Source organism: Mustela lutreola, chromosome 15 (genome assembly GCF_030435805.1).
Source record: "Mustela lutreola isolate mMusLut2 chromosome 15, mMusLut2.pri, whole genome shotgun sequence".
Lineage (NCBI taxonomy): Eukaryota > Metazoa > Chordata > Mammalia > Carnivora > Mustelidae > Mustela > Mustela lutreola.
In genome coordinates, this window is record NC_081304.1 from 35,718,334 (window position 1) to 35,745,243 (window position 26,910).

A 26,910-nucleotide genomic window follows, 5' to 3' on the forward strand; every position below is an offset into this window, starting at 1 on the left:
TATGGTTTTGGATGCAATTGTAAATGGGATTGACTCCTTAATATCTCTTTCTTCTGTCTTGCTGTTGGTGTAGAGAAATGCAACTGATTTCTGTGCATTGATTTTATATCCTGACACTTTACTGAATTCCTGTATAAGTTCTAGCAGTTTTGGAGTGGAGTCTTTTGGGTTTTCCACATATAGTATCATATCATCTGCGAAGAGTGATAATTTGACTTCTTCTTTGCCGATTTGGATGCCTTTAATTTCCTTTTGTTGTCTGATTGCTGAGGCTAGGACCTCTAGTACGATGTTGAATAGCAGTGGTGATAATGGACATCCCTGCCGTGTTCCTGACCTTAGCGGAAAAGCTTTCAGTTTTTCTCCATTGAGAATGATATTTGCGGTGGGTTTTTCATAGATGGCTTTGATGATATTGAGGTATGTGCCCTCTATCCCTACACTTTGAAGAGTTTTGATCAGGAAGGGATGTTGTACTTTGTCAAATGCTTTTTCAGCATCTATTGAGAGTATCATATGGTTCTTGTTCTTTCTTTTATTGATGTGTTGTATCACATTGACTGATTTGCGGATGTTGAACCAACCTTGCAGCCCTGGAATAAATCCCACTTGGTCGTGGTGAATAATCTTTTTAATGTACTGTTGAATCCTATTGGCTAGTATTTTGTGGAGTATTTTCGCATCTGTGTTCATCAAGGATATCGGTCTATAGCTCTCTTTTTTGGTGGGATCCTTGTCTGGTTTTGGGATCAAGGTGATGCTGGCCTCATAAAATGAGTTTGGAAGTTTTCCTTCCATTTCTATTTTTTGGAACAGTTTCAGGAGAATAGGAATTAGTTCTTCTTTAAATGTTTGGTAGAATTCCCCCGGGAAGCCGTCTGGCCCTGGGCTTTTGTTTGTTTGGAGATTTTTAATGACTGTTTCAATCTCCTTACTGGTTATGGGTCTGTTCAGGCTTTCTATTTCTTCATGGTTCAGTTGTGGTAGTTTATATGTTTCTAGGAATGCATCCATTTCTTCCAGATTGTCAAATTTATTGCCGTAGAGTTGCTCATAGTATGTTCTTATAATAGTTTGTATTTCCTTGGTGTTAGTTGTGATCTCTCCTCTTTCATTCATGATTTTATTTATTTGGGTCTTTTCTCTTTTCTTTTTGATAAGTCGGGCCAGGGGTTTGTCAATTTTATTAATTCTTTCAAAGAACCAGCTCCTAGTTTCGTTGATTTGTTCTATTGTTTTTTTGGTTTCTATTTCATTGATTTCTGCTCTGATCTTTATGATTTCTCTTCTCCTGCTGGGCTTAGGGTTTCTTTCTTGTTCTTTCTCCAGCTCCTTTAGGTGTAGGGTTAGGTTGTGTACCTGAGACCTTTCTTGTTTCTTGAGAAAGGCTTGTACCGCTATATATTTTCCTCTCAGGACTGCCTTTGTTGTGTCCCACAGATTTTGAACCGTTGTATTTTCATTATCATTTGTTTCCATGATTTTTTTCAATTCTTCTTTAATTTCCCGGTTGACCCATTCATTCTTTAGAAGAATACTGTTTAGTCTCCATGTATTTGGGTTCTTTCCAAACTTCCTTTTGTGGTTGAGTTCTAGCTTTAGAGCATTGTGGTCTGAAAATATGCAGGGAATGATCCCAATCTTTTGATACCGGTTGAGTCCTGATTTAGGACCGAGGATGTGATCTATTCTGGAGAATGTTCCATGTGCACTAGAGAAGAATGTGTATTCTGTTGCTTTGGGATGAAATATTCTGAATATATCTGTGATGTCCATCTGGTCCAGTGTGTCATTTAAGGCCTTTATTTCCTTGCTGATCTTTTGCTTGGATGACCTGTCCATTTCAGTGAGGGGAATGTTAAAGTCCCCTACTATTATTGTATTGTTGTTTATGTGTTTCTTTGATTTTGTTATTAATTGGTTTATATAGTTGGCTGCTCCCACGTTGGGGGCATAGATATTTAAAATTGTTAAATCTTCTTGTTGGACAGACCCTTTGAGTATGATATAGTGTCCTTCCTCATCTCTTATTACAGTCTTTGGCTTAAAATCTAATTGATCTGATATAAGGATTGCCACTCCTGCTTTCTTCTGATGTCCATTAGCATGGTAAATTCTTTTCCACCCCCTCACTTTAAATCTGGAGGTGTCTTCGGGCTTAAAATGTGTTTCTTGGAGGCAACATATAGATGGGTTTTGTTTTTTTATCCATTCTGATACCCTGTGTCTTTTGACAGGGGCATTTAGCCCATTCACATTCAGGGTAACTATTGAGAGATATGAATTTAGTGCCATTGTATTGCCTGTAAGGTAACTGTTACTGTATATGGTCTCTGTTCCTTTCTGATCTACCACTTGTAGGCTCTCTCTTTGCTTAGAGGACCCCTTTCAATATTTCCTGTAGAGCTGGTTTGGTATTTGCAAATTCTTTCAGTTGTTGTTTGTCCTGGAAGCTTTTAATCTCTCCTTCTATTTTCAATGATAGCCTAGCTGGATATAGTATTCTTGGCTGCATGTTTTTCTCGTTTAGTGCTCTGAAAATATCTTGCCAGCTCTTTCTGGCCTGCCAGGTCTCTGTGGATAAGTCAGCTGCCAATCTAATATTTTTACCATTGTATGTTACAGACTTCTTTTCCCGGGCTGCTTTCAGGATTTTCTCTTTGTCATTGAGACTTGTAAATTTTACTATTATGTGACGGGGTGTGGGCCTATTCTTATTGATTTTGAGGGGCATTCTCTGAACCTCCTGAATTTTGATGCTTGTTCCCTTTGCCATATTGGGGAAATTCTCCCCAATAATTCTCTCCAGTATACCTTCTGCTCCCCTCTCACTTTCTTCTTCTTCTGGAATCCCAATTATTCTAATGTTGTTTCGTCTTATGGTGTCACTTATTTCTCGAATTCTCCCCTCGTGGTCCAGTAGCTGTTTGTCCCTCTTTTGATCAGCTTCTTTATTCTCTGTCATTTGGTCTTCTATATCACTAATTCTTTCTTCTGCCTCATTTATCCTAGCAGTGAGAGCCTCCATTTTTGATTGCACCTCATTAATAGCTTTTTTGATTTCAACTTGGTTAGATTTTAGTTCTTTTATTTCTCCAGAAAGGGCTTTTATATCTCTCGAGAGGGTTTCTCTAATATCTTCCATGCCTTTTTCGAGCCCGGCTAGAACCTTGAGAATTGTCATTCTGAACTCTAGATCTGACATATTACCGATGTCTGTATTGATTAGGTCCCTAGCCTTCGGTACTGCCTCTTGTTCTTTTTTTTGTGGTGAATTTTTACGTCTTGTCATTTTGTCCAGATAAGAGTAAATGAAGGGGCAAGTAAAATACTAAAAGGGTGGCAACAACCCCAGGAAAATATGCTTTAGCCAAATTAGAAGAGATCCAAAATCGTGAGTGGGGAGAAAGGGGATAAAAAGAGGTTCAAAAAGGAAGAAAGAAAAAAGAAAAAAAAAAAAAAGAAAAAAGAAAAGAAAAGAAAAGAATTTTTTTTTTTAAAAAAAGAAAACACCTAAGAAAAATGTAAAAAAAAATATATATATATTAGATAAACTAGTAAAAAATCGTTAAAAAAGAAAAAGGTAACAGTTAAAAAAAAAAAATTTTACCCGAAGGCGAGAAAAAAAAAAAAATGAAAAAGAAAAAATTAAATTAACTGCAAGACTAAAAAAAAATCACAGGAAAAAAGCCATGAGTTCCGTGCTTGGCTTTCTCCTCCTCTGGAATTCTGCTGCTCTCCTTGGTATTGAAACCGCACTCCTTGTTAGGTGAACTTGGTCTCGGCTGGATTTCTTGTTGATCTTCTGGGGGAGGGGCCTGTTGTAGTGATTCTCAAGTGTCTTTGCCCCAGGCGGAATTACACCGCCCTTACCCGGGGCCGGGGTGAGTAATCCGCTCGGGTTTGCTTTCAGGAGCTTTTGTTCCCTGAGCGCTTTCCGTAGAGTTCCAGAGGACGGGAATACAAATGGCGGCCTCCTGGTCTCCGGCCCGGAGGAGCCGAGAGCCCAGGGCCCCACTCCTCAGTGCGCCCTCAGAGAACAGCGCCCAGTTACTCCCGTCTGCCTGACCTCCGGCCGCGCTCCGAGCTCACCGAGCCTGCGACCGGTTCAAGGTAACACGGAGCTGCGAGCTTACTGTCGGCTCTGTCTCTGTAGCCGGCTTTCCCGTTCCAATACCCGCAAGCTCTGCGACACTCAGACACCCCCGATCCTTCTGTGACCCTGCGGGACCTGAGGCCACGCTGACCCCGCGTGGGCTTCGCCCCGGTTTAGCCTCTGGAGCGATGTCCCTCAGCGGAACAGACTTTTAAAAGTCCTGATTTTGTGCGCGGTTGCTCCGCCGCTTGCCGGGAGCCGGCCCCTCCCCCCGGGGTCTATCTTCCCGTCGCTTTGGATTCACTTCTCCGCCGGTCCTACCTTTCAGAAAGTGGTTGTTTTTCTGTTTCCAGAATTGCTGTTCTTCTTCTCTTCGATCTGCCGATGGATTTTCAGGTGTTTGCAATCTTTAGATAAGCTATCTAGCTGATCTCCGGCTAGCTGAAGCAGTCTCAGCTTGCTACTTCTCCGCCATCTTGACTCCTCCCTCCACATTACTGATTTTATATGAAATACCATTCACTATGATGAGTGCTGTGAATTGTGTAAGCCTGTTGATTCACAGACCTTTACCCCTGGGGCAAATAATTCATTATATGTTAATTAAAAAATTAAAAGAAATATCATCCACTTCATGCATACATAAAGATAGGCTATCCACTTCCATATGAGTTTTGTACACGGTGTTCTACATGATGAATAGTTAGATGATGATGACAAAAACACCTACAGTTCTTGCCATAACTGTATGTATCTAGTAACTGTACTAGATTTTCATACAAAGAAACACATATACACAAGAAAAGCTTTTTAACTTTGACCGACAGTTACTTACTATTCATTAAGTAAAAGTAGATTATCATAAAGGTCTTCCTCATTGTCTTCATATTGAGTTGGCTGAGGAGGAGGAAGAGGAGGGGCTGTCTTGCTGTCTCAGGGGTGGTAAAGGCAGAGGATGTGGAGGACGTGGAAGAGGAAGCAGAAGAGGCAGGTACACTTGGTAGAACTTTATGGAAATGCATTGTAATTTCTGCCCGATTTTTTTGCTTTTTCGGTTTTTTAAAGCATCATGTAGAGATGTCAGCATGATAACGGTACCAATCCTTCTTCCACTATTTGCTTTAGTTTTAGTGCCCATATCATAGGAGGGTCCAGGTCATAAAAGAATTCAAAATAGTCTTGACTAATTGAAATCCTTCTGCTAAATTGTCTAATGTCAATTTGTTTTCGGGCCCTGCTTCTTTTAGATCTTGTTTCTCATCATCTGGCTCCAGTTTGGAAACCTGTATCTCCATTGTATTGTCTCCGTCAAGTTCTGCTTTCTGGTGGTGCTGGTGTGGTGTCTATTTGTTTTTGAATTTTTCCAAGATCCCTATCTTGAAACTCTTTATCCCCCATTTTTTTTTTTTTTTTTTTTTTTTTTTTAATATCTACAATCTCTTTCATGGTTTCCTTGATTGGCTCTTTTGTAAATCTTGTGAAGGCACCTGTAACATTTGGACACAGTTTTCTCCAGCCAGATTTTATTGTTTCAGGCTCTGATGGCTTTTGCTGCTTTTTCTATAACAGTGGTGGCATCTTCAGTGGTGTAATCTTTCCAGGCCTCTCTAATATGTTCTCTTCCATAGCATTGACAATCCTTTCCAAAGAATACCATATGTAATGAGCTTTATGACTTCTTATGACCTGACCCCCTGATACAGAGGTTGAACTAGAGATATTGCATTTGGGGGCAGGTAGATCACTTTTACACCTTTGGTGTTGTACTCATAGGGTTCTGGGCACCCAGGGGCATTGTTCAATATCAAAAGTATTTTTTCATTTGAAAAATATGATTTGCTAGTCACTCTTTTGTCTAAGCAAATCTGAGTGCCTACGATGTACCAGATAAAGTTCTAGTCTGAGATCACTGCTCCAAAAATTGAAATTTGTTACTGTTCTTCCATTCCTCAATCACAGCGTCCACCCCAAGAGTTTGTACCCCTCTTCCTGTGTAAAGGGATTTCACACTTAAAGACTTTTTTTTTTTTTAAAAGGGTCTTGATTGGGGTGGAGCCCACCTCCATCTGTTAGAGGGGAAGACCCAGTTTCCCTGATATTCTTGCAGGTGGACATGACTCCTTATGGCTTCACCACTCAGATGACCACATGCCAGACTCTGACTCAGGATCTGGTGATACAGAGGCTGGAACTTGTGCAGAAGCATTTGGCATAGGTGGTAGGAGTCGCAGTAGTGTGGTCAGGAGCAGCAACAATAGCAGTCCTGGCCACAGGGTCCAATGTTCAAAATTTAATAAGGATGAGAATAGGAAGAACTTTAAAAAGTAGACCCTTATTGGCAAGATACTTCTGACTATAGGGATAGAGCATTGATGGAACGGGTTCTCGTAGTGGAGAGACTTTGTTGTATAGCCCAATGACTGATGTTTATCTTTTTCCTTCAAGCATCAGGTGTTAGCAACTTTAGAGATAAGGGCAGTCCTGACCATGAACCCAAGTGCATTGTACAAAACAGTAGAATTAGCTTGTCTCTTCCTATCTTAAATCCTGGTGCTTGCTTCTCTTCCTTACCAATAAATATTCTTTGCGGCATTCTACCCTCCCTGTGTGCCCCTGCATCCCCAGGATAGGACACTTAGATCTGCATTAAAAACTTGCTCTACAGATACCCTTCTCTTCAATGATTTTCTAAATGGCATCTGGGAATTCATCTGCTGCCTCTTGGTCAGCAGAAACTGCTTTTCTTGTTGACATTTTTTTAAAAAAAGATTTTATTTCCTTGATAGAAAGAGACCACGAGTAGGCAGAGAGGCAGGCAGAGAGAGAGAGAGAGAGAGAGAGAGAGAAGCAGGCTCCCTGCCAAGCAGAGAGCCCAGTGCAGGGTTCGATCCCAGGACCCTGAAATCATGACCTGAGCTCTAGGCAGAGGCTTAACCCACTGAGCCACCCAGGCGTCCCCTTGTTGACATGTTTTAAGGCAGACCTCTTTTTTCCAAACCATCCTTTGCTGGGATTAAATTCGTCAGCTTGACTAGATCCTTCCATCTTCCTTTTGCCATAAGTTGTCATCTGGTGACTTTGATTTTTCTTGAATCATGTTAGAGTCTACAGGTACGCCTTTCTTATTAACAACCTGCACCCACATAAAAGCTGCATTTTCAGTACGAGATAAAAAGGTATTTCACAAAAAGTATAAGGTTTTCACTCCTGCTGGCACAGATGTAGAGAGGGTTCATGAATCTACCCCCTACCCCAGCCTTTTTAAAATAATGATCCTTACAGTGGATTCATTTATCTTCAAATAGTGGGCAGCCGCAGCTGTAGACCTCACTGTGTGGTACATATCAGGCAATTCAGCTTTTTCTTAAAATGGTATGACTTTTCTCTTTCTTGGGAGCACTTCCAGCCCACTAGCAGCACTTCGTATGGGCCCCCTGGTGATACTCAAGGCTTAGGGTTTTGCACTAAATGTGATGAAAAATACATGAGAACCATGAGAGATCACTTTTTACTGTGATACACAATTTACTAGAGAGATTAACTATTCACGAAGAAATGATTAGCAGCACACGGTATTTTAAGCAGATGTTCTGACACTTGAGCTCACTATAATAGCAACAGGAGGTGGCTACAAAATTATTAACAGTTATACAGTATGTACTACAGTTAATTTTATGCAGTTATGATTTAATACCGCATTTTTACACTTGTTTGCATTTCTCTCAGAATGGCACCAAGTACGGTCTGTAAGTGTGTGTAAGTTTTGAGAAATTTTAACTTTTTCTAATTTTCTATATTTTATGATAGTAAATGGTAAAGTAGACAAGTATCTACATATATTTAATGCATTCATGACATACCTTTCAGTTTTCTTTGATATTTCTAGGCTGTACAGTTCATCTGTTTTTCCAAATTGCAAATCTCTAAAAAATTTTTCAATGTCTTTATTGAAAAGAAAAGTCCACGTATAAGTGGACTGATGCAGTTCAAGCCTGTATTGTTGTACTTTGAAAGGCTTCTCTTTTTTAGGTTAAGAGAAACCTAAAGTAAAACTAATCCTTGAGATTTATTTTTTGAAGGTGAAATACCTCTTCAAGCTATTCCCACTGTGGTCAGATGTATCACTTGTACCGTCCTGCTCTCTTTCTTTTTTTTCTGGAACCCTTCTTCATTTCTAATCTGGTCCTATCCTCTAGGCCTACTGTGTAGTTGTCATCCTGGGGTGTCATATCACGATCAGCCATCCTTTACCTCTCTCATGCTGGAGTCCGTCTTTTCCAGGTCCCTTTTCTTTTGTTTATCCCCTTGTTTTGATGAAGAACATTTTCTTACAGCTGCTGGGAAGGGGGTCCAAGAGATTATTGTTACTTTCTCATTACTATATTTTATAGTGCTTATTTGGATGTAATTTTCCTTTTATCCTTCTCTAAGAATATTTGGAGGTTTTAGTATTGTTTTTTTCTTCCTTCTTCATTATTTCTGTTATCCCCACTAACAACCCTTGTTTGTTTTGGTACCTTCCTTGTTGGTATCTTCCTCAATATAATTGAGGATATAATATAATCAGTTTAATTAGTTTTGACAAATGTATTTTCTTGTGTAATCAGCACACCAGGCAAATGTATAAAACATTTCCATCACCTTAGAAGAGTTCCTTCCTACCTCTTTGCAGTCTGTTCCTTATATTTCTACCCACACACCCTTTACTCCACCACTGGTCAGTCACCATCTTTGCCACCATAGTTAGTTTTGCCTCTTTAAGACTTTCATATAATGGGGCGCCTGGGTGGCTCAGTGGGTTAAAGGTTCTGCCTTCGGCTCAGATCATGATCCCAGGGTCCCGGGATCGGGCCCCGCATCGGGCCCTCTGCTCAGCCCTCTGCTCTGCCTCTCCGCCTACTTGTGATCTCTGTCAACTAAATAAAATCTTTAAGAAAAAAAAAAAAAAAGACTTTCATATAATGTGGTCATATAGTATGTTCTTTTGTGCCTAGTTTCTTTTGCTCAGTATCACTTTTGAGACTCATTTATGTTGCGTGATCAGTTTCTTAATTTCTATTGCAGAATACTACTCCATTGTATGGATATACTACATTTATTCACCTGTGTATGGACAAAGGAGTTGTTTCTAGTGTTTTGGCTATTATTAATACAACTCTTGTGTACATTTTTATACAGTATTTTCATTTCTCTTGGGTAAATAACAAGGAGTAGAATTGCTGGGTTATAGGATAAGTAAGTATATGCTTAAGTTTGTAAGAACTGCCAAACTGCCCATTTATTTTTAAAAGTGTACATTAAACATTGATTGGATGACTAATGTGTTTGAATTTGTCACTTGACTTATGGGATTTTCCTATTGGGTAATTAGTTGGGAACTCAGCCATTTCTAAGGAGGGAATAGAGTCTCCTCTCACTCCATGTCAGTAGCAGTAGGCATATGTTCTGCTATCATTTACTTTTCTTCGGGGAAGAATCCTATTTATTCTGCCTACGTGATACCTATGTCTCAGTAGGGCAAGGAATACAGATGCTCACTTAATCTTGACCTTTTTTCATTTCTGATTATTCTTACAGCTCTCAGGTAAACCTGCTGTTTCCATGTATGGAGCCTTTCTACCTCAGATGCTTTGGAGAATGTATCTCTGGCCTTTTTAAATATATATCTATATCTAAAAGGTTTGTGTGAAAGTTGTAGCTTGTGCCTGACTACGTCCTGCTTCAAGGTTAGACCTGAGGGTCTGGTCTAACCACTTTTCATACAGATTTTCAACCAGTCAGTCTCTCTTTATCCCCCCCATTACCACCTACCCCTCCCACTCCCGCCTTTGGTGGTAATTGGTACCATCAGTTCCTGAGCCTTTTTTGGGGGGTGCTCTGAATAGGGTAAAATAGGTAAATTAGTTTGCTTCTTGTTCATATTTCTCAACTGCTAGTGCTTAGGTTTCAGGTCTTTGGTCTGCATAGATAGGTCACCGCTCCTCCAAACACTTGATGGTCACAGAAAAATTTGACTCATAGGTCCTCACTTTTCTCTTCCCTTTGTTCTTGTGAATTTATATCCTTTTATTCTTGCTGTAGTTTTAGTGAAGTCTAGAGAGACAAAAGATTTTTTTTTTTAAGATTTTATTTATTTATTTGACAGAGAGATATCACAGTAGACAGAAAAACAGGCAGAGAGAGAGAGAGGGAAGCAGGCTCCCTGCTCAGCAGGGAGCCCGATGCGGGACTCGATCCCAGGACCCTGAGATCACGACCCGAGCCGAAGGCAGCGGCTTAACCCACTGAGCCACCCAGGTGCCCCAGGAGATTTTTTTAAAAAAAGATTTTATTTATTTGAGAGGAAGTGTGAGCAGGGGGAGGGGCAAAAGGAGGGGGAGAGAATCCCAGTCGAACTCCTCACTGAGCATGGAGCCCCACATGGGTTTGCTCTCATGACCCTGAGGTCACGACCGGAGCTGAAATCAAGAGTTAGACAGTAAATTGACTGAATCACACAGCTGCACCTGAGAAGAGATTTTTTAAAAAATGCGTTCAGGGATGCATGGGTGCCTCAAGTTGGTTAAGCATCTCATCTGCCTTTGGCTCAGTTAAGCATTTGCCTTCGGCTCAGGTCATGATCCCAAGGTTCTGGGATCGAGCCATGTATCAGGCACCCTGCTCAGCGGGGAGCCTGTGGCTTCCTCTTCCTCCTGCTCCCCTTGTTTATACTCTCACTCTCTTGAATAAATGAATTTTTAAAAAATGTGTTTCGTTTTCCATTTTTTACCTGAAGTTGTTTTTTCTTTCTAAAACTAAAATAACTACATTAATGTTATGTTTTCCTGCTTTAAAATTTTACTAAGCTTGATCCTAGTCTATTTTCCATCTGCCTAAATTTTTATTTTTTTGTTATTTCATTTTTAAAATAGGTACCATTTATTGAATGTCTGGGTGTAGTAGACCTCACCTATTATGTGCTTTATATTCATTAGGCACTTTAGTTTAAATAAAAGTATGTGAAGCTGTTAGAGTATTGGAAGTATGATATAATTTCATTTTATTTCATGTTATTCTCACAGCAGTTATAGGAGGCTGTTCTCATCACACATATATGATAATGACAGCCACAGTAAATAACATTTAGATGGCTTTCTAGAACTCAGGCACTGTTCTGAGCAGTTTGCATTAGTGAACAGAATTCTCCCAGCCACCCAGTAAGGTACATACTCTGCAAACTGCCATCTTACAGAAGGTTCCAGGGATAAGGAATGACCCAGCCGGGATTGTAGTCCTCCTAAATTTTCATTTTTAAGGTTTTCAAAATTTCAGTTGTACAGAAGTGAACACTTTTATGTATGTACTCCTTGTCTACATTTGAGCCAATTGTTAGTCTGTTTATTTTGAATAAATAAAAATGCTGTTTATTTTCAGTAAATACGGATCTGTGGCAGTATTTTAGTGTTTAATATTCTATTTCTAGTATATACAGTAACTTAGACTCAGTCTGTCTTGTGTTGATAGACATCACTTGCTTTTTATAAGTGCTTTAAAAAGCTCATTACAGGGGTGCCTGGGTGGCTCAGTGGTTTAAGCCTCTGCCTTCAGCTCGGGTCATGATCTCAGGGTCCTGGGATCAAGACCCACATCGGGCTCTCTGCTCGGCGGGGAGCCTGCTTCCCCCTCTCTCTCTCTGCCTGCCTCTCTGCCTACTTGTGATCTCTCTCTGTCTATCAAATAAATAAATAAATAAAAATATTTAAAAAAATGCTCATTACAGGGGCGCCTGGGTCGCTTAGTGGGTTAAAGCCTCTGCCTTTGGCTCAGGTCATGATTTCCAGAGTCCTGGGATTGAGTCCTGCTTCGGGCTCTCTGCTCTGCAGGGAGCCTGCTTCTCATTGTCTATCTGCCTGCCTCTCTGCCTACTTGTGATCTCTGTCTGTCAAATAAATAAATAAAATCTTAAAAAAAAAGGAAAGCTTATTATATACATTTTCTCATGTTATAAATGAGTAAGTTCATTAGTCAATAGTCTGCTATTTTTTAAACATACTACTAAATAGTTCTTCAAATGATCTGAAACCAACAGTGTATGAGATTATCATTTTATATCCCAATGATTGATTTTTCTTATCTCTTCCACTAGACTGTGAGCATTCTAATTTGTTAGTAAAGCTGTTAATGCAATCAGCCATCTTGAAGAAATATGTATTTCAATAACTGAAGTAATTTCTTTACCATTACCATAGTTCATGAGATTGAGCTTTGTTCTGTTCTTTACTTTTGCATTCACTTTTTTTTTTTTTTTTTTTAAAGGGAGTGTGCACACATCATGGGCGGGGCAGAGGGGAAGGGAGAGAATCTCAAGCAGCCTCCACTTCACACGGGATCTGATCTCATGACCCCGAGATAATGACCCAAGCTGAAATCAAGAATCCAATGCCTAACTGACTGAGCCACCCATGCCTCCCTCACTTTTGCATTCTTATGAGGAAAAAAATGACTATATTGAGGATGTTAATAGTATGACTCCAATTTTTAATGAATTAAGCATGTAGTATTTACATTTTTCTCTAGTTACTTATTCAAGTATTAGTTCTTATTTTTATTTTTATTTTTTTGACAGACAGATCACAAGTAGGCAGAGAGACAGGCAAAGAGAGAGAGAGGAGGAGGAAGCAGGCTCCTCGTCGAGCAGAGAGCCTGATGCGGGGCTCGATCCCATGACCTGAGCTGAAGGCAGAGGCTTTAACCCACTGAGCCACCCAGGCACCCCAGTTCATATTTTCTTATCATTGCCCTACAAATGGTCAGACCCATGTTTCTTTCCCTACTACAAACATTTATTGAATGATAATAGATGTGCCAGAGACTCTTCGGTCCTTATTTTGTTGGTCCTTTCTGCCTTGTGTGAAACTGTAGACCAGTTCCTTTTTCTTGTCCTTTGGAGACTATACTTTCTTGTTTTTCCTGTTCTAACTGTTCCTTATCAATATTCTTAGAGTATTTTTCTTTTTCTGCAGATTCTGTAAGCATTGGTTTCTTACAGTTTTGTCTCTGACTTATTGTGCTTCTTATTTATGATTTTAATTGTCATCTGTGTGCTGATGACTCTCTTCAAACCTCTCAGCTAAGCTTTACACTCATAATTGTAAAAACCCACTGAATTTTCCCAGGTTTTTCATATACAGTATATTCTTACCAGAGTTTATCATCTTTTCTTCCTCACTTATCTTTTCTTACATTCCCTTTCTACATGATATCACCATCCTTCAAGTTTCCCTGACTAGAACCATGAATATTATCCTAGATTGCTTCTCAGTCAGCCTCCAGGTTCTACTGACTTTTCTTCATAGACATTTTCCCAGATGCAGCTTCTCCTTTTCTTTTTGTATTAGTCTACTTTTTGCTTCTCTATACTACTAGTAGAATGGACTGTCTGAATTGTATCTGACATGTCCTGTTTCCTGTCTGCGTGGAATTTGTATCTGAATTGTGTCTGACTATATTCCTTCCTATATTATGACAGAGCAAAATTTCTATGACTTGGTCAAATGACTTTTACCCTAGGTTTATAGCTTACTACTTCCTGCCTTGTTTATTTTGTTCTAGTAACATACAATTCCATACACTCCATTCGTCCTTGTACTTTGTAACAAACTGTCATCTCTGCCTGGTATACCCTTGTTTCTTTTGCTTTGGTTAGCCTTTACATTTTTATGTAATCATCCTCTCTGTCCAGAGTCTTCTCTTTCTTCCACATGGGCTAAAGGTACCTACCTTTTTTATGTACCTATCTGTGCCTCCATTATGATCCCTGAACTGACTGCATACTATTAAAAAGTATTTTTCTTGTCCTTATAGACAGATACTGTTCTAATTGGTGAAAAAAAAAAGTCTTCAAAATGTCTAAAATAATGACTTGGTAATTTTTTTGATAGCAGATGTCTAAAAATAATTAGGTTGTTACAATAATCAATTCATAGATTATTTTCTTTGTAAACAATGACAAAATCTAAGCTAAACTTGGAGAGTGTCCTCCATATGGATACATAAGTGCTTAAGGAGTATAAATAATACAATTTTTATCCCAAAGGAAGTTGAAGTATAGTTGGCATACAATATTTTATTAGTTTCAGGTATACAACATAGTGATTCAACATTTATATACATTATGAGTGCTTGTTATACAATGTTAATACAGTATTAACTATATTCCCAGTGCCGCTCTTTATATCCCTGTGACTTACTTATTTTATAGCTGGAAGTTTGTACCTCTTTATCCTCTTCACCTGTTTTATCCATCCGTTATTCTGTCTCTCTGGCAACCACCAGTTTGTTCTTTGTATTTATGAGTCTGTTTCTGTTTCGTTTGTTTTGTTTCTTGGATTCCACATATAAGTGCAGTCCTACAGTATTTGTCTTTCTCTGTCAGACTTATTTTGCTTAGAATAAATACCCTCGACATCCATCCAAATTGTTGCAAATGGCAAGATTTTGTTCTTTTTCATGGCTGAGTAATATTCTTTATTGCATATATATGTATGTGTATATATGTATACACATACACACATACCCACACACACACACCTCTTATTCATTCATCTGTTTTTAAAAGATTTTATTTCTTCATTTTGAGAGAGAGAGAGAGAGAGAGTGCAGGCATGTGCTTGTGAGTTGGGGGAGAGGCAGAGATAGAGGGAGAGAGAGAGACTCTCCAGCAGGTTCCATGCTGAGCACAGAGCCCAACACGAGGCTTGGTCTCAGGACCCTGAGATCAAGACATGAGCTGAAATCAAGAGTCAGCCACTTAACTGAGCCATCCAGGCACCCCATACCCATTTATTTTTATTAATTTAATAAATTTAGGTTGCTTCCAAAATTCGGCTCTTGTACATAATGCTGCAATGAACATAGGGGTGCATCTGTCTTTTGAAATCAGTGTTTTTGTTTTCTTTGGCTACTGTGAAGTGTGTGTATGAGGGGGAAATACTCAGAAGTAGACTGCTGAATCATATGGTATTTCTGTTTTTAATTTTTTGAGGAACTTCCGAAATGTTCCATTGTGGCTACACCAATTTACATTCCCACCAGCAATGCACAGGGGTTCCCTTTTTTCCACATCCTTGCCAACACTTACTTTTAAAAAAAATGAAGCTTTTGAGAGACTTCTTTTCTCTTCTGGTTTCTTACCCTCTTCAATTTCTGAATTGCAGTTACAGATGTAGAGCTGAAACGACTGAAAGATGCCTTTAAGCGGACCTGTGGACTCTCATACTATATGGGCCAGCACTGCTTCATCAGGGAAGTGCTTGGGGATGGAGTGCCTCCAAAAGTTGCTGAGGTAATCTTTGTATTCTCAGTTTTCCTTTGAGATGGTTGTCCACCAGTCTGAGTTCTTGAGGAGCTTTCTGGTCTTAACATGTGTAATCTTCCCTACAGTTATTTTTCTTCCTGAGTAAGTAAACAGGTCTTATTTTAGATGTCAGTATGACTATGTTTTTCAAGGCCAAATGGGAGTAACACGAATCTACAGTTCTTCTGCTTTTATTCTTCTGAGCTTCGGTAGCCACTGATTGTAACCATGGGACCATTTGTATGACTGACTTCTTATTGATATAAACTTCATTATTCTGACATATATATTTTATGTTAGGAGTATGTTTTTAGATTGTGACCTGAGCCGAAGGCAGAGGCTTAACCCACTGAGCCACCCATGTGCCAGGAGTATGTTTTTAAAATTTTTTGTTAAAGAAAACCTTTCCATAGAGCAAATCCTCATTAAATTAATTCTATAAAATTAAATGTTGTAAATGAAACACTAGCTTATTGGAACTTGTAAAGACTTATTTAATTTCTACTAAATATTTTAGATAGAGATAAGATGTCCTAAGTTGATATAAATATACCCTTTCTAAAAATAGTAAGTTAACTATTTTATAGCTACATACACAGATATGCATTTTGTTTTTCCAAATGTGCAATGAGAATAAAACGTTGAAAATGTTAATTTAAACACTGAAAATTATAGGAATTAAAGCTTAGTATATTAACAAAGAACCATAATTCACCCTTCTTTTTTTTTTTTTTTTTTTTTTTTAAAGATTCTTATTTATTTGACAGAGAGAGAGACAGACAGACAGACAGAGAGGGAATACAAGCAGGGGGAGTGAGAGAGGTAGAAGCAGGCTTCCTCTGAGCAGGAAGCCTGATGCAGGGCTCTATCCCAGGACAGACACTTAACAAAGGCAAACACTTAACAACTGAGCCACCCAGGCACCCCCATAATTCACCATTCTTAATTAGTGACAGTTTTTTTTTCTTTTTTTAAAAAACGATTTTATTTATTTATTTGACAGACAGAGATCATAAGTAGGCAGAGAGAGAGAAGCAGGCTCCCTGCTGAGCAGAGAGCTTGATCTCAGGACCCAGAGATCATGACCTGAGCTGAAGACAGGCTTAACTCACTGAGCCACCCAGGTGCCCCATAGTGACAGTTTCAATTTCTAACATGGGTTGGTGCTTTTAAACCTGTGGTTTACATAATACAGAGTTTACATTTCTAAATTTTATCTTTTTTTTTTTTTTTTTGGTGGGAATATATATGTTGCATTAATTCTCCTTAATGTATTTGTTTTGTAAAATTATGTACCTCTGCCATTGTTTTGGATTTATGACAAAGTTAACTTTTTTTCTTAATACTATATTGGGTTTTCTTTTTTCAGTGTGAGTTCTTTTGCCTGTTTCTTTCAATCTTTTTGTCTTAAATGCTTGTATATCAAATTCTGGAATTTATTTTATTTTAGGATATGATTAACAGTGTATGAGATAATATAAATTGGCAGATGAGGAAGGGTCTTCTGAGTCCATAATAATTAAAATATTCCAAATTCAAATATATACTACCTTCAGCCTTTGTCTCCCTTCACCTCCTTTCTTAAAGTCAAAACTGTCAGACTGAATATAATTCATGGTACTGGGAAAAAATTAAGTCAGAATATCTCACTTGTCTTTCTGGATCATATATAAAGATTTACATGTATACATTGAGTTATAAGAGCTCTTTATATATTCTATATACAAGTCTCTTATAAGATACATGATTTGCAAATATACCCTCCCATTTTATAGGTTGTCTTTTCACTCTCTAGATGGTACCCTTTGTAACACAAAACTTCTAAATTTTGGTGAAGTCCAACTTACTTATTTTTCCTTTTATCATTGTGTTTTATGTATTGTATTTAAGAAATCATGGCCCCTCCCTCCCAAAAAAAGAAAAAAGTAAATAAATCATCGCATAACCCAAGGTCATAAAGATTTATTTTTCTGTTTTTCCTCTAAGAGTTTTAGCTCTTCAATTTAGGTCTCTTCCATTTTGTATTAATTTTATGTATGGGATAAGGAGTTCAGCTTCATTCTTCTGCAAGTAGTTCTCCAGCTTTTGTACCATTTGTTAAAAAGACTGTTCTTTCCCCGTTGAATTGTCTTGTCACTGTTGTTAAAATTGTTGAAAATCAGTTGACCATAAACATAAAGTTTTTATTTCTGGCTCTCAGTTCTTTTCCATTGATATTTGTGTCTCTCTTTGAATCAGTATCACGTTTTCTTGATTACTCTAGTTTTGTAGAAGATTTGAAGTCAAAACATGTTCTTTTTTTTTTTTTTTTAAGATTTTGTTTTTTTACTAAACAGAGAGCGACTGGGCACGCCACGCTCTGAAGCATGAGTGAGGGGGAAGCAGAGGGACAAACAGGCTCCATCCCCTGAGACCCTGAGATCTTGACCTGAGCCACACTCAGGTGCTTTACTGACTGAGCCTCCCAGGTGCCCCCAAAACATGTTATTCTTCTAACTTCCAACTTTAATCTTCTTTTCCAAGTCGTGTCTATTCTAGGTCCTTTGTATTCACATATGAATTTTAGGATCATCTTGTCAATTTATGCAAAAAAAGGCACCTGGGACTTTGATAGGGGATGCATAGAATCTGTAAATTGGTTTGGGGAGTATTACCATTTTAACAATATTTTAAGTCTTCTGACTTACGAAATTAGGAAGTTTTTGCATTTAATTTTTAATTTTTTAAAATGCTTTATAAGGGGTGCCTGGGTGGCTCAGTGGGTTAAGCCGCTGCCTTCGGCTCAGGTCATGATCTCAGGGTCCTGGGATCGAGTCCCGCATCGGGCTCTCTGCTCGGCAGGGAGCCTGCTTCCTCCTCCTTTCTCTCTGCCTGCCTCTCTGCCTGCTTATGATCTCTCTCTGTCAAATAAATAAATAAAATCTCTAAAAAGAAAATGCTTTATAAGTTTAGTTGTACAACTCAGATGTCTATTGGCTGAACAAAATGTAGTAAATCCATATTAACAGAATATTGTTTGTTAATAAAAGGAATGAAGTTTTTTGATATGTGCATGGACAAACATGCTGAGTCAAAGAAGTCAAACACAGAAGACCCATTTTTAACTCAGTTTTATGAAATGTTAAGAATAGCCAACTCTGTAGAAATGGAAAATATACTTGTTAAAATTCTGGTTGATTTTTTTCTTACTCACGTGTGTAGCAGCTGCATCTTCTTCCTGTGTTCTGCTATTGGAGAGTCAATTCATGCGTCTCGTGTTTTGGAGGAATCTGTCCTTCCTGGGATGCCAGGCTATTTCATTGCCTCTGACAGGCTCAAGAAATATTGTAATATGATAGTTTATTTGGCTTTTTCTGGTTTTTAAGTTAGAAGTAACACTCTTGCGGATACTTTACATTGAAGGTAGAAGTGAAACTCCGTGCAACATCATCTTTATGTGAATCTCTCATAAATTTGATTTCACCCAAAACTGCTTCAGGAATCTTGCTCTGTCCTTTGGACTCTCTGTTAAGAGCCTTCACTAGCTAGAATAATTAAACTAATTATTTTACAAGAGCAATCTTAATGTTAAATTGTAAAGTCCACAATGATAATTTCAAGTTTCAATTCCATTGTAGTTGACACTTTTTTGTGTAAAATCTAGCACTGTGCTAAAACACATGAATTCTGTAAATGCTTTTAGTGATGATATTAACCTTTTTTTGCGATAGTGTTAAAACGCATGATTTCTGTAAATGCTGTTAGTGATGATATTAGCCTTTTTTGCCATTTTATTTACTGACATAGGCTTATTTTAAGTGAGGATGGGTACTAATAGCATGTGGATATTGATTAGTAAGTATAATTCATTGTGTAAATTGTGAAGTATGATAAGGAGCTAATACTTTTATCTTTAATTGATCTCTGGTCTTTTCTCAGGAAAGGAAGTCCTTATAGTTTCTCATACCGTGGTCTCAAAAGGTTGAGTGAACCTCATTTAAGCTCAGTTTTGGAGCAGTTTCAACATTCAGCTTGTGTTTTATTTTAGCTGTCTCTCAAAGATAGATAGACTTTACCAGCTTTTGTGTGTGTTTGGGAATGGGAGAGAATTTATTAGTATAATTCATAGTTGCAGAGACAAAGTTAATTGCTGAAGGAGAAATGCTACATTTTAAATAAAATGGAAGTTATAGGTCTACTCAGGTAGTTTTGAAGCTTGAATTTAGTTTTAATGTGTAGATAGACTCAGAATGGAGGTCTGCATTCTACAGCTTCAGGGAAATAAATTAAATGATTGGATTTATAAATAAAGAGATGGCCTTGTGAGACCTTTCTTAAAATCCTATGGAGAGCTTCAGCCTTAAATTTGTGTGAAGGGGGTCACCCACTCTTGGTGAGATTCTGAAATTAATGTTTTAAGGCACAACTGCATTACTTTAATGCCAGTATCTCTATACGAAAAGCCACAGGAACCATTTCAGCTGCCAGTTGTGGATAGAGAGAGAACTTCATTCCCTAGTTAATCAGTGTTTTCCTTTAAAGTAAAAGTAATAACATCTTTGAAAAGTAAGGGGAAGGTATTTTTGGAATCTTAGTAGAAAAGGATGATGAATTAAAAAGTAACTTTAGTCCTTAATATGTTAATTAAGAAGCAGTACGAGTTTCTAAATTATTTTCTAGAAGAGAGTCGCTGTATATTTTTAGAGTAAAAGAAAGATTTATTTAGGATTGAACTGAACTCTCTTTTTTTTTTTTAACTTTGAAGACTTACTGTGATAAATTCTAAGACATTTTGGATAAGGAATAAAAACTCATGACAGTTTACAAGTTTTGGAATTTAAGCATTGATTTCATTTGTCTCATTGTTTCTAGAATAGATTAGTGTAATTAATATTTTGATGCAATTCTGATCTTGCTTGTAATATAACCATGTATTATTTGAGTAGAATATCAGATGAATAGAATTTGAGGGCCTTGAGATAACAAAGTCAAATGAAGTATGGGGTAAGTAAATGAAAAATGTGTAATACTTGAAATTGGCCTTTTCTGAACCAAGACCACTAACTCTTAATAATCCAGTGCTTCTTTTGGGTGCCACCCATCCCCCAACTCCTCTCCTCCCAAAGAAATTCTAATAACATAATATTTTCATGTAGTATTAATTTGTAATCACTTCCTATTATTTTCACATTCACTTAAAAGTAGTTTTCAGGGGCGCCTGGGTGGCTCAGTGAGTTAAGCCTCTGCCTTTGGCTTGGGTCATGATCTCAGGGGCCTGGAATCGAGTCCCGCATTGGGCTCTCTGCTCTGCAGGGAGTCTGCTTCCTCCTCTCCCTCTCTCTGCCTGCCTGTCTGCCTGCTTGTGATCTCTGTCTGTCAAATAAATAAGTAAAACCTTTAAAAAAAATTAAAAGTAGTTTTCACCATTTACAAAATCGGCTAGGCAAGTGAATTTGGAATAGCTACTCATTAACTTTTTTTTTTTTTTTAAACGAAAAATTCTTAAATCTCTATCTCAGGATTTATGTCGATTCTGGATGACTGTTGAATATAGTAGTACCGTTCCACCTTTCTCTTTACAGCTGCCGCTGACAGTTTCAGCTCACATTGTTTTTCTCCCATTCCTTACAGGTTCTAAAGCCTGCCTCTGCTATGTAACAACATTTTATGAAGTGACGGCTTGTTCATTTAAATCTTGTCTTTGAACCAAGTTGCAGTTCTTGATGGGCCGACTTCATGACTTTTAAAAAATATGCCCCAGAGTGCTGTGCGTATAGTATAAACTTAATGAGCATTTATTAATGCTTTTTTAAAAGTAGTTATAGATAGGGACACGTGGGTGGCTCAGTGGGTTAAAGCCTCTGCCTTCGGCTCAGGTCATGGTCCCAGGGTCCTGGGTCCAACCTCACACCGGGCCCTCTGCTCAGCAGGGAGCCTGCTTCCTCCTCTCTCTCTGCCTGCTTCTCTGTGATCTCCATCTGTCAAATAAATAAACAAAATCTTAAAAAAAAAGTAGTTATATATATATATATATATATATATATATATATATATATAAAATATTATATTATTCTGCAAAATCCTATTACAAGAATGACCAGGGGCACCTGGGTGCGTCAGTGGGTTAAGCCTCTGCCTTCGGCTTAGGTCATGATCTTGGGGTCCTGGGATCGAGCCCCATAATGGGCTCTCTGCCTGGCAGGGAGCCTGCTTCCCCCCCTCCCCTCTCTCTGCCTCCTCTCTGCCTACTTGTGATCTTTCCCTCTGTCAAATAAGTTTAAAAAATCTTAAAAAAAAAAAAAAAAGAATGACCAGAAAACCAATATTTGTGAAGTCAATTAGCTTTGCTAATTTTTGCAATCTTTGAACATTTAACCTTTTCCAAATTAGAGGAAAATGCACATGTTAAGTGAAAGCAATCTTAGAGCCTAAAGTGTTTACAGAGATAGTGATCAACATGTAAAAACAGTTGATTAGTAGAGTATTTTCCACTAGTGGTGGTAAATTTACACTGAAGTGTTCATATTCATTTAGATGCCCCTTGGGACTGGGGACGTAGTTATTGTATAGTCAAGGTTTAGGGGGACTGACCACAGAATTATGATTAGTATTTGTTTTTTTGTTAGTTGATCTGTATTACTTAGTACATTCCTTTATGTTGGATTTACTAGAATGATGGCTAACAACTTTCTTGACAACGCTAGTCATTGATTGTTAGTGCTAGGTGCTACAGATCATTGACTTTTGTGATATCCAAAATAATTGCTTATATCAGCCAGAGAAGAGTAGCTAACTGTGTAACATTTATTACTGTAAATCCTGATCTTGACATTATAAGCTGACAGGAGAACACTAGGTAGGATACTGGTTTAAAATCTTTCTCTGTAAGCAGAATCTCTAAAACGTTCACTAAACTTGATTTTAATTGCATTGGTTTTTGTTCTCAGTGTAATATTTATGCTAGTTCATAAGTTTCATGGTTTTTCAGTATTTCTCTTTGAAAGACTAGACAGAAAAGATACCAAGGATTTTATTAGGTGAAAATATTAACAGAATATTCTACCCACTTGTAAAATTATGTATGGACTTTTAAAAAAATGCATTATTTTCTTTATGGTTCTTTTTTTAAAATTAAAAAAAAATTTTTTTATGTCTTTATGGGTCTTAACTGCCAAGTTTTACTCTAGAGTGATTTTTAGATAGCTTCATAAACTATTGAGAAACAGTTTATAGGAGTGCCCGGGTGGCTTATTCAGTTGAGTGTCCAATTCTTGATTTTGGCTCAGGTCATGATTTCAGGACCTTGAGTTTGAGGCTGCAGTGGGGAGTCTCTTGAGGATTCTCTTCCTCTCCCTGTATGCATCAGCTTGTGTGTGTGCACATGCTTGCTCTCAATCTCTCTCTCACTCTCTCTCAAATAAATAAATAAATAAATATTAAAAAAAAAAGTTTATAGAAGAACTGACATGTCATTAAGCATAATGGAATTAGTGAACTTCTTATATAAAGCATTATATCAAGTACAATGTGTAAATTACGAATGTTGTAAATTGTATTGCATATGTCAGAGAAGTTACTTATATTAGAACTAAAAAATACTTTTACAGAAAATAACTTACACATAATTACTCAAATCCTTGATGTATTAACTGAGCTACCGATATGACTGGTGTAATTGGTGAAAATAATCAGTATATCCTGTTAAAGTCAGTCTTGTTAAACACATCTGTCCAATAGCATCTTCCTTAATTGGCGTAATAAAGGTAAAATAAGGTTGATTTAATTTATAACTATGTTAAAAACTCTGCAAAAATTTAGCTGATAAGATTTAGCTAGGTTTGACTATAGAAATCATAACATTTAGGGCGCCTGGGTGGCTCAGTTGTTAAGCATCTGCCTTTGGCTCAGGTAATGATCCTGGGGTCCTGGGATCAAGCCCCACATTGGGCTCCCTGCTCCGTGGGAAGCCTGCTTCTCACTCTCCCACTCCCCCTGCTTGTGTTCCCTCTCTCAGTTGTGTCTGTCTCTGTCAAAGAAATGAATAAACTCTTTAAAAAATTTTTATAAAATAGAAAAATCTTAACATTCATATAAAAATAATTCTAGGGGAGCCTGGTTGGCAGTTGTTAAGTGTCTGCCTTCAGCTCAGGTCATGATCCCAATGTCCTGGGATTGAGCCCCACATGCCAGAGAGCCCGTTTCTCCCTCTCCTACTCCCCCTGCTTGTGTTCCCTCTCTTGCTGTTTGTCTGTCAAATAACTAAATAAAATCTTTAAAAAACAATAATTCTAAATGGTGGGAAAAGCAACTAGTATTTGCTAAACTTGAGTGAATATAGAGGGAGACATCTGAATTCTTAACTTTTTCCCCTTTCTCCCCAGGCCCATAGATGGAATAAAAATAGGCTTATTTTACTGAGGAGCTGCCTAATAAAATTGTCACAGAAATGGAACCATTTTGTTTGCCTTGTATATGGTTGCTATTATCTTCTAAGACTTTCTTCTTTGACTACTGTGAGTAACTACATTCAGTATTTAGATTAAAATGTAGGACCCTGAGATCATGACCTGAGCTGAAGGCAGATGCCTAACAACTGACTGAGTCAACCAGACATCCCATCCATGGGAATGCTTTAAAGAAATTTTGTCCTGTATTTGTAGCTGCTAAAAGTTAGATAATTGAAGTTTTTAATTCTTTTTTTTCCCCCCAGTGATGATATACTACTGAAATACATCTTTTCATTGGGTAGTCTTTCCATGACATTCTTTCCTTTAAAATAGAAGCATATTAAAAATATCTGTTCTGTTCATCATAAATACAGTAAAATGTATTCACAATGAAGATTTTCTTTTAACTACTTTGAAAAATTGTACTTGATGACTCAGCAGTAAAAAGGAAGATGTAAAAAAAGGAAGATCTATTGATATAAGCAAAAACATGAACGAATTTCAGAATCACTGTGCTAAGTGAAAGAATCCAAGTAAAAATAGAATATATGCTTATGATTTCATTCATGTAAAATTCTAGAAGTTGCAAAGTTCTCTATCTTGAAAGGAAGCTTACTGGGTGTTGGTGGTGCACGGGGAAGAGGGAGAGAGATTACAGAGGGACATGAGGACAGTTTGGAGTTTACTAGTTTTTTTGATTGTGGCGATAGTTTCAGAGGTATGACATGCCATTATAAAACTGGTCATTTGTATACTTTAAATATGTGCAGTTTATTGTACCTCAGTTATCCCTCAAAAACTTTGTTAAACATTTAATTGGATTTTCAGAAAGAATACTAATACTACTTGGAAAAGAGAGCCTGAAATATAAAAATTGACTCCCTTACAGTTAGGATATTTGGGTTTTAGTTCTAACTGATTAATTTTTTTTTTTTTAAGATTTTATTTATTTATTTGACATACAGAGATCACAAGTAGGCAGAGAGGCAGGCAGAGGGAGAGAGGGGAGAGCAGGCTGCCTGCTGAGCAGAGAGCTGGATGCAGGGCCCGATCTCAGGACCCTGGGTTCATGACCTGAGCCGAAGGCAGAGGCTTTAACCCACTGAGCCACCCAGGTGCCCCCTAACCGATTAATTTATTTCAAGGTCTTTTCCTAGTCACTTAAGCTCTGAGGCAAAAGAACTTCCAAACCTTTGATCACAGTGGTTGTAGGAATTAGGTGTATGAACAGCTTGATTGTAATTAGAAAAGTTAGAAATGCAGTTAAATTTGTGTTTTAGTGGTCTTTGAAATCAGCCTGGAATGGAGTAGGAAAGGATGTGGGCTAGGTTAGGCTGGGAAGGTTGAGGCAGTGAAAGGGAAGACTTCTCAATGATAAATTTGGAACTCTGCCTTTTCACTCTTGATTTGAAGTTACATATTGAGTTAAACGTGTAGAAAATTGAAGTTAAAAGCAAGGAGATTCCAGATTGAGATTGTTAGAAATAGAAGGTCCAGGATAATCAGTATCTAAGAAAAGTAAGGATAATAAGGTAGGACAGGGAGCCAGTTGTGAGGACAAGGATCCATCTTAGTATCATGCATTAAGGTGTGAAAACATGAAGAAGAAAAGCCTCCATAGGCAGAATTCCGAGACACTGACTCCAAGGAGAGCAGTTTTGACTTGAAACCTTGTGGTTGAACCTGAAGCTTCTGGTTTAACATAAGTTTTGAAGCTTCTTCAAAGCACCTGTGGATCTAAGGAGACTGCAGCTTCTTCATTGGGATGGGACTAGATCAGGGACAGACACTTGCTTTAAAGGAAGCTAGTAGGGTGGCTGGGGGCTCAGTGGGTTAAGCCTCTGCCTTCAGCTCAGGTCATGGTCTCAGGGTCCTGAGATCGAGGCCCACATTGGGCTCTCTGCTCAGCAGGGATCCTGCTTCCCCCTCTCTGCCTGCCTCTCTCCCTACTTGTGATCTCTCTCTCTCTGTCAAATAAATGGTTAAAATCTTAAAAAAAAAAAAATAAAGGAAGCTAGTTAGTGGATGGGAAGTTACAACCCAGAATTTCAAAGAAATTAGTTAATTATTTTAAACCACTCCCAAGCTAATTGAGAGGGTATACTAATAATTTACCTCACTAATGTCTAGTGACACTGTAGTTTATACTCTGAGTATGACATGTCGTTGTGTATTTGAATACACTTAAATAGACAAGATATCTAGAGATGAGAAAAGAGGTAGAGACCGAATCTCAGAACTTGCTTTTTGGTGTGGTACAAGCAGGAAGTTACCTAAGACAGGCAGAATTAGTAATCTGGTTTGTCCAGTTAATCCTAGGATTAGTTATCAGTTGGACAGTCCATCAGATGTAAATAAGTAATGTACAGAGGTATCCTGGGTTATTTTGTTTTGGCAAGGCTTCTTTGCTTTTGTGCTTGAGGAAGGGAGAGAAGTGATATGGAGTATTCTACTCTCTAAATTTAAGAAGAGTATTAGTAACTTTCTTGTGGACTCTGGTGTTACATAAACACTTTATGATACGGGTTTATGTTTAGCATCTAGAACCGTTTTCTGTGGGATAGATACCTGATGCAGGCTTATGAAGCTCTAGGACAGTTCTTACGTGAAAAAAATAGGGGTTATGGGATAAATATAGTAAGATATACTTCAGAACAGAGCCAATGGCATGTTTTAATTTTTTTCTGAAAATAGTATTTAATTTTTTTCCCTTTAACAGATTTAGCAGCTGATTCTTTAACAATAAAATAATTTGGGAGGATAGTAATCTACATAAAGAAAATTTCTGTCTCTTAAAATGTCTTTTTTTTCCATTTTTTATTTTTTAAAGATTTTACTTATTTGTTTGACAGATAGAAATCACAAGTAGGCAGAGAGGCAGGCACAGAGGGAGGAGGAAGCAGGCTCCCCGCTGAGCAGAGAGCCCAATGCGGGGCTTGATCCCAGGACCCTGGGATCATGACCTGAGCCAAAGGCAGAGGCTTTAACCCATTGAGCCCCCCAGGCGCCCCTAGAATGTCCTCTTTTATGACACTTGGTAGGTCTTTTTGGGG

The 26,910-nt window shown here is 38.0% G+C and overlaps 1 protein-coding gene across 2 annotated transcripts in view; it reads left to right on the forward strand.

The window, feature by feature from the left end:
* The window catches only part of USP32 (ubiquitin specific peptidase 32), a 223,107-nt gene that overhangs the window by 61,148 nt on the left and 135,049 nt on the right, over positions 1-26,910 (forward strand). For both annotated transcript variants that reach the window (XM_059149812.1, XM_059149813.1), the window contains exon 2: positions 15,292-15,419. In XM_059149812.1, the coding sequence (XP_059005795.1) occupies positions 15,292-15,419 (128 nt within the window). The remainder of the gene's footprint in view (positions 1-15,291; positions 15,420-26,910) is intronic.